At 56.3% G+C, this 8,432-nt stretch overlaps 1 protein-coding gene across 1 annotated transcript in view; it reads left to right on the plus strand.

Annotated features, from left to right (window-relative positions):
* The window catches only part of TDRP (testis development related protein), a 44,350-nt gene extending 39,862 nt beyond the window's left edge, over positions 1 to 4,488 (plus strand). Inside the window, exons 7-8 of the mRNA XM_032328920.1 lie at positions 1,060 to 1,163; positions 2,250 to 4,488. Of these exons, the coding sequence (XP_032184811.1) occupies positions 1,060 to 1,163; positions 2,250 to 2,595 (450 nt within the window). The 3' untranslated portion in view covers positions 2,596 to 4,488. The remainder of the gene's footprint in view (positions 1 to 1,059; positions 1,164 to 2,249) is intronic.
* The last annotated feature ends 3,944 nt before the right edge of the window (positions 4,489 to 8,432 follow it).

An 8,432-nucleotide genomic window follows, 5' to 3' on the forward strand; every position in this document is an offset into this window, starting at 1 on the left:
CAATGTGGCCGAGAGACTAAGTTAAGCGCTGAGGGTTCTGTGAACCCCTGTGAATCCCCCCGGAACTTCCTGGGCGACACAGGGCCTGGGACGGAGCAGCCGTGCTGCTGAGGGGTGGCCCCTGGCACGTGTGGGTCGCACTCCCCGCCCCCCATGCCCCCCGGAGCTGTGGGACCAGGGAAAGACGTGGCCTTGCCCCGAGTGGCTCAGCACGGAGTGAGCAGGGCAGGTGGTCCTGGTGGACCTGGAGGTCCTGCGGCGGGGTGGGGGGGGGGTGCTGATGCCTGTGGCCTGGTGCCCACCCACCCACGGGCTCCTGAGTGCTCAGCGGACATCTGTCCTCCTCTTTCCCCGGGGCTGTTTCAGTCTCAGCCGCGGAGTATGGCCGTCTGCCCTGGGCTCCTGTCTTGCTGAGAACCCCCTCTGCCGAGGACCCCCACGTGAGTCTGCCTGTGTTCCTGGTTCATGTGGCCAAGTGTCCTCCCGCTGCATGGCCCTGACCGGTCACACCCCCGGTCGCATCACGGGGGGCGCCGGGCTGCCTGCCACAGCCGGCCCCAGGTCACGGGCCTCCCCAAGGCCCCACAAGTGGCTTCTGTGGCGTCAGACTCTCGGGCGTGGCCGCCAGGGGTGTCGCACCGCCTCCTGGTCCGGTTTCTGGGGTTGCTTTAGGTCCCGTGACGTGTTTTGTGTCTCAGAGCATTAGAGTCACTCTCCTCCAGGCCCTGCTGTGTGACCCCGGGCGCCCTGTGAGCTCACGGGTCAGGAGGCACCTGGCCCAGGGACATCCCTGCCCGTTCCTTCCTTCGTGTCACTGCAGACCCTGGGACCCGCACAGAGCCAGACATGCAGGCCGAGACGCCACCCGACGGGTGTGGCATCCCGTCTGACTCAGGCTGTGGGGCGAGCCGAGCGCCCCTGCTCCGGAGCGGGGACCCTGCCGTGAGGGGGACCGCGTGGACATGCTCAGCAGCGGCGGGCGGGGCCTGCGCCGGCGGCTCGCTCGGGGCCCTGCGGTCGCCGGACCCAGAAGCCTCCTCTTTCCTCTCTCTCTCGCAGGTCCAGGGAGCAAGCTTCCGAGGCTGGAAGGAAGTGACTTCTCTGTTCAGTAAAGACGACGAGCAGCACCTGCTGGAAAGATGCAGATCCCCCAAGTCCAAAGGGTGAGTCCGCGGGCCCGCGGGAGGGCGGAGCGGGCGGCGGCGGGCGGGGAGCGGACAAGCGCGCTGCGCTCGTTTTCGTGCTGCGGCAGGAGAACGTGAGGAGGATGCGCTTCGGGGAGAGGGTCACGGGTGCCCCCGGAAGCCCCTTGAGAGCTCACGGGATGACGGAAAGGTTTCCCAGACCAGCTCTTGAGCTCAGAGTTGGAAATGGCACTTGGTCTTCACACAGCCTCTAGGCACGTGTGAGACGTTCACTAACTGCAGAAAATCAAGGTGGGGAAAAGATTTTTGGAAAATTGTGTATATTTAAACTGGCCCATTGCTGTTTATTAGAAGCAGGATTTTTTAAAGTATATTTAAACATGAAAAGATACAGTCGTTGAGAGCTGAGCCGGATTGCCAACGGCGTGTGAGGGGAGGTGAGCCGGTGGGCCTGGCCGCAGACGAGGCGCTGCTGTTTGGGCCAAGGGCGCCAGGCAGCCCTGCTCCAGCCCCGCGGCCGGGACGCTTCCTCACTCTCCCTCCCGCCCCCCATGGGGGGCTGTGGGCCCGGGGCCCCGGGGTCGGCATCTGCCCGGGGCTGCGGCCTGGGTTGTGCGTGCGCCGGGACACCCTGGGGACGGCCCTGCTCTGGGGCTGGAGGTCCGCCGGCCTGGCTCCCGCCCCTGCTGTCGAGTCCTCTCCCCACCCAGGGTCTGAGGCTCAGCTGTGTTGAGCGAATTACCCACTGGCAGCTTCGGACGGGCGAGCCGCACGTGTGAACAGCCGTGGCCACGGCTCGGTAAACGGGGTGTTGGTGCCCGGCTCTTCGTTCGCGTCCGCAGCTTCCTGCTACCCGCTCGGCTCGAACACTCGAGCATTTCCTTGTGTGAAAACTCGCTCTTGGCTGTGTAGATCCAAGTGTTCCTTCAGATGCGGCTCCCCCAGCTTCGTTAATAGGCAGGGACTTACTTTACTAATTTTAATTCAGGTATAATTGCAGATTTGCGTTTACTTTATAAATGACTAAAACTTGTGTGCACAGCAGACCCGAACGAGGTCCCGGATCGCGGGGTCACCCACACACGGCTGTCTTGTCTCCCACAGAACTAACTTACGGTTAAGAGAAGAGCTGAAGACCGAGAAGAAGTCTGGATTTTGGGACAATCTGGTTTTAAAACCGAACGTTCAGCCGAAGAAACCAGATGAGATCGAAGGCTGGGAGCCTCCAGCACTGGCTCTCGAGGAGGTGACGGCCGACGCAGGGGACACGGCGAGCGGCCGCCCCCCTCGGCCCGGCCGGCAGGAGGACAGCAGGGGCCGCAGGAAGTCCAGCAGCCTGGCGAGCTCAGGGAACAGCTCCCGCTGGAGCCTGCGGTCGGCGGGGAAGCTGGTCGGCATCCGGCGGCAGAGCAGAGGCCACCTGACCGACAAGTGGGAGGAGCTGGAGTGACCGTCCGGCCCCGGCAGACGGGACAGGTGCGCGGAGCGCGCATTCCCCACCCACCGCGACCGTGGCCCCGCGTCTTCTCTCTCTCCGTGCAGGCCCCACAGTGTGCCGTCTCACGCCGTTTGCACGCCCGCCGCTGCCCTGGTGTTTCTGTGAGGGCGAGAGCAGAGCGCCTTCCCCGCCTGCCCGCGTCCACACGGGCCTGCCCGCGGGCTGACGGAGGGGAGCCCCAGCCACCTCCTGGGGAGCGTCCGCCTCTAACAGCGCCGCTGGGCGTGGTCCCGTGAGCTGCACCCTGCTGTCCTCCCCTCCGTGGCCCCCCCCGTGTCCTGCATGTGGTGTCCGTGTGTGTCCATATGTGTCCGTGTGTGTCCATGACACTCGACTGTAGCGGCGGGCCGGGCCCTCTTCTGCTCCCAGAAGCCCGCGATCCAGCCGTGAAGCCACTCTTCCAAAGGTTATGTTAAACTGCGTTCGACCCAGCGAATTCAACTTTTTTTCATCACAAATACCAGGAAAGCAAAGGTTACATCCGGTGCAGCATGAGATGCCACTCTCCGCTTTACCTTCACCTCTTGCGCTGGGAGGAGTCTCCCGTGAGCACGGAGGACGGGGACAGTGGTTCCTCCTTTAGGGCTCCTCTTACTCGTCCCAGACATCCACATTGTGATCTTCACGTTCTGCCGAAAGCGTGTTGTTGTGTGGCTGCAGGCTCAAGAGTGCCGGACGTGTGGGTCAGGTTAGCAACTCGATCCTCTCAGTTACTCTTGGGAAGCACGGATTGGCTGATGGAGTTTAAACTATATAAAATACTGCAAGTGCCTCTTTTCTCTACTGTGCAGGTGTTTGGTTTCCTAGTGAGCCAGCTGCCGTGGCCGCCGAGCAAGGACAGGCCACGCACTGGGCTCAGGGCTCCTTGGCAGGACCGCCGTGTCCGCAGGCGGTGCCCATGGCTGCCTGAGGCAGTGGTGGTTTGGAGGAAAAGGTTTAGAAGTTTTTTTGGTTAAAAATAAAACCTCCAGCGACACCGTGCTTACCTCTTGTGAGAAAACACAGCCCCCCCCCCTTGGAAAACACTTGTGGGACCCCGCGCAGGCCCAGTGCCAGGACTCCTGACGGTAACAGCATCCGCCCATCTGTCCATCCTTCTTTAGTAGATCGAGGAACTTACTTGACTGAGTTCTGAACGGGGGCAGGTCTTAAGTTTGTTAGGACGTGAAATGCTGGGGGCGTTTGGTGACACAGGGAAGCTGGAACAAGTCCTCAGGGAAAGGGGTCAGTAGGTGGCAGTGGCCTTGCGGCCCTGCTCAGGCTGACTGGACTCGGGCACGCGTGTCAGAGCCAGAGCTGGAGGCGCTGTGTCTGGAACCCGAGCCCCGCGGCAGGTGGCCGCACACCCGTGTGGCAACGCTAAGTGCCTGTAACTCACCTCTGTGCGAGTCTGTGACACGAGGCTGGCGACACGCCTTCGTAATACTGTTTCCGAACATCTGAAGACAAAGCCAGATCGGAATTGGAATACGCACTGTAAATCACATTTTTCTTATTACAAAGATTAATGTAAAAACAAGCTTTTTCTTCTGTTGTCTCAGCCTAAATGAAAATAAGTATGTTTGTGGTTTTTTAATATATTTATTGCTGTGCTTTGGGAGAAAAGTATTTTTCTTGATCGAGTTTACCGAGCAGCTGTGTGATGTTCACGGGTTAGCGAGAGAATGTGGTTTTGGGGTTTTTGTCTGCCTTCTGTGAACACATGACATCACTGTGTAAAGGGCCAGTGGTCTGTGCTCCTTCTACTGTTGCTTATTTTGTAAGGGAAGTGACTGGCATTGAAGAAAGTAGAATTCATTCTCAGCTGAAGTTTTAAAAAAATAAAAGTACCATACATTTCCTCTTTCGTTACTCGTCTGCGTGGTCCTCGGCATCGACTTTAAGGTGAATGCTCGCAGTGGCTTTAGTCACTGAAAGCTGATGGCACTTTTCTTGATACCTTAACCCTCATTTTAAAATGCAAACAACACAAGGAGACAAAGTGTCCAGAACGTACCTTTTGCATATCCGAGCAGTGGAGCCACCGGCTTCCACTGTGGCCAGTCTGTGGGGAGCCAGCGGGGTGCCCGTGCTCTGAGCGGACTTTGGGGTCGGGCACTGAGAGCCGCACACAGTGGAGAAGCCGCGAGCGTCCCAGCAACAGCAGTTTTACTCCATCACCATCTCTTAGAGGAAAGTCCACGAGGAACAGTGGCCTGTTCCAGAGGAGACGGGTATACACTTCCCGCAGCCAGTGGAGCTCTGCTATCTGGGGATCTGGGGGTGCAGGTACGTTGGGGGGGCGGCCCTGCGCTCCAGTCCTGTCCTCGGGGTCCTACTATGTACAAGGGGTTCACAGGTCTGTCCCCCACCCTGCCCCGCCATGGCCCCCGTGCCTCCACCTTCCCAGAAACCAGAGCTGAGGGCAGTCTGTGCTGGTCAGGTTCCCCGGGGCCGTGGGATCTGTGGCGTGTGGGTGGACAGACCCCCCCCCCCCAGCTGACACGGCTGATGCCTGCAGCCACCAAGCACAGGGAACCCGGCCAACGGCGTGACTGTCAGCTGCGGTGGGGGGGAGTCACAGGGACGTCGTCCCAGATAACCCACATCCCATGCGGGCAGGAGAGAACAGAACGCCCATGACCTATAGAGGGTGGGCAGTGGTCAGGCCTCTGGGGCCGTGGCAGGAGGGGCCCCAGTGGCCGCAGGGCTGGCTTTGGCATGAGGGTCCGGGCTATCAGAGACCCCCCGGAAGGTTCGCAGCACCCACACCGCCCTCCTCCCGTCACCTTTGGTGATGTGCAGTCCGACAGTGGCTCCCTCAGTAGCTGGCTGGGCTGTTTCAAAATCAGGTTTCTTTAAGTGTTTAAGTTACAAACATCGTGACATTTCAACCCTAAATTTACGCTACCAGCATGCGCTCCTCACCGGCAGTCTACAGACACCCACACAGACACGGACTTCCCCAGCTGGCTGACAATGTCCGTCTAGCTCCTCGTAACCTTTTCCTCAAAACCAGGATATGGCGCATAAGCTACGTCGGGCCCCCGCGACACGGCGTCCGTGTCCAGTGCGGTACGTCAGGGGGCTGTCCTCCCGGCACTGCAGGCGGGGCTGAAGGCTGCTGGGCCCTGCTGGGGCCTCGGGAACCCTGCTTCCTGCCAACACAGCCCCCCCCGGGGTGGGCGCCGGCATCAGCACGCCCGCCGTGTTTCTCCGCTGCCGCGGCTTCTGACGGATCGCACACCCCCCGTCGGTGCCCCCTGCACGGTCTGTGCGAGAACGTCCTGGGGTTCTGATCGCACTGCGAGGCCCGTAAAACCTCTGCCTCTCAGGCCACAGTCTCTCCCGTGTGTCCGGCAGCAGCTACGCTTAGAACACACCAAGCCTGGCACCTTGGGTGGAAAAATGTGTGTCATCGACGTGGTTTTCAGAACTGCGGGTGAGACACTGTCTTCAGGGGAGACAGGCTGGATAGAATTTCAGCTTTCCCCAAGAGTCACCAGGACTGGTCTCTTTGGGTTGACTTCCACTGAATGTCATTTCCTTAGTAAGTCAAAATGAGTGTTGGGGTTTTAGGAAAATATTGACAAGATTTTAAAAAGTACAAAGTTCAGATAACTTAACTTTTCAAGAGAGCTGAACGAGTCTGAAGTGGGAAGGATGATGGGAAATACGACTCCCTCAGGGCGTTGAGAAGTGAAGCTTGTTCTCCTTTGGAAACTAGAATTTCAGAAGTCTCCTCCCTGGAGGCTTCAGGGCTGGTGCCGGAGGTGAGCCGGAGACGCCAAGAGCTTCTGTTCCGTAAGGAGTCTTCAAAGCTGGGCACGGAGAAGCTGCCCGCGAGGAGCCCCGCTTTCCTAAGGAACCAACAAGGAGAAGCCCCGTCAGGAACGCACAACTCCACGTGTCCGCAAGGGCGTCGCTTCCTCCTGTTTCTTTCCCTTTTTGGTTAAGAGCTTAGGTGGCTTCGAAAGTCATATGAAATATTGGGGAAATCTATCTAAATGTGAATAATTACCTCAGACAGAATCATGGGTAGCATTTACATTTTTCTATGTACTTTTTTAGAAAACTTTTTACAGGGGCGTCCGGGTGGCTCAGTGGTGAAGGGTCTGCCTTCGGCCCAGGTTGTGATCCCAGGGATTGAGCCCCGCATCAGGTTCCCTGCTCAGCAAGGCGTCTGCTTCTCCCTCTCCCACTTCCCGTGCTTGTGCTCCCTCTCTTGCTGTGTCTCTCTCCATCAAAGGAATAAATTAAATCTTTAAAAAAATGAAAAAAAAATTAAAAAAGCTTTTTACAATGAACATCTATTACTTTTTTTTAAAGATTTTATTTATTTATTTGACAGAGATCACCAGTAGGCAGAGAGGCAGGCAGAGAGAGAGGGGGAAGCAGGCTCCCTGCTGAGCAGAGAGCCCGATGCAGGCTCGATTCCAGGACCCTGGGATCATGACCTGAGCCGAAGGCAGAGGCTTTAACCCACTGAGCTACCCAGGTGCCCCATCTATTACTTTTTAATAAAGAGAAAGAGAACAGTTACTTTAAAAATAAAATGTTAAGTGTCAAACATATAAAAGAAATGAAAAATGTAAGTAATGGCAAAACTATGGCCTGCTACCCAAATCTGGGCCACCAACTGTTTTTTCATGGCCCATAAGAATTATTTTTACTTTTTTTTTTTTTTTAAAGATTTTATTTATTTATTTGTCAGAGAGAGAGAGCGCGTGAGCACAGGCAGACAGAGTGGCAGGCAGAGGCAGAGGGAGAAGCAGGCTCCCTGCGGAGCAAGGAGCCCGATGTGGGACTCGATCCCAGGACGCTGGGATCATGACCTGAGCTGAAGGCAGCTGCTCAACCCACTGAGCCACCCAGGTGTCCCTATTTTTACATTTTTAAATGGTGAAAAAACTTACTCCTGTATCATGATACATGGAAAGTGTATGAAACGCATGTTGGTGTCGGTCAAGTCTGACTGAACACAGCGCGCGCACTCGTGGACAGGCTGCTTGCCGTCCGGGCTTTTGCTGAGCGCGTGGAGGAGGGACACGCGGCCCACAAGGCCCCGCGTGTTCACAGAGCAGGTCTGCTGAGTCCTGCTATGAACTCCTGGGTGAGCGACCCTCCTGGCCTCAGCAATGATCCAATTTTGTCTCATATAGGTACTCCGGACTGAGCTATGATATTACAGTGAATCCCAGACATCCTAGAATTTCATCTTCAAGTTTAAATAAAAAACAGTTGGGAATTCATCAAGAAAATACGGTAATTACAAACATACCTGCAGGGAGCAGTGACAGAATGAAAGAGGAAACAGGCAGCTCCAGGATGGCAGGAGAGACATCAATCCTCCACTTTCAATAGAGGATGAAACCCACCAAGTGATAATTCACTGCATGCATTAATAGAATGAGAAGGAAAACATTATTTTCATTGATGCAGAAAAAAGCATTTGATAAAAAACAAAAACACTAACTCAGAACAGAAAACCTGCCCTGACTTACTAAGGGACAGAAAAAGGCCACAGCTAAGCTCCTACTTGGTGAGCAGAGACTGAGCATCTTCTCTAAGGTCAGGAACGGGATGAGAAAGTCCACTCTCCCCACTGCCACTACATACGCATCGTCACAGCAATTAGGCAAGAAAACTAATAGGCGTCCCAACCCTAAATAGTGTAACTACTTATGAATGATACGATTGTATTTGCAGAGAACCCTGAAGGCTCTACACCCCCCCAAAAAAAAATTCCAAGAAAACCAAAAGCCACCACCAAAAAGTAGAATAGGCATGCTTAGGAAAGTTGCAGGACA

The sequence above is a fragment of the Mustela erminea genome, chromosome 21 (assembly GCF_009829155.1).
Source record: "Mustela erminea isolate mMusErm1 chromosome 21, mMusErm1.Pri, whole genome shotgun sequence".
Classification (NCBI taxonomy): Eukaryota; Metazoa; Chordata; class Mammalia; order Carnivora; family Mustelidae; genus Mustela; species Mustela erminea.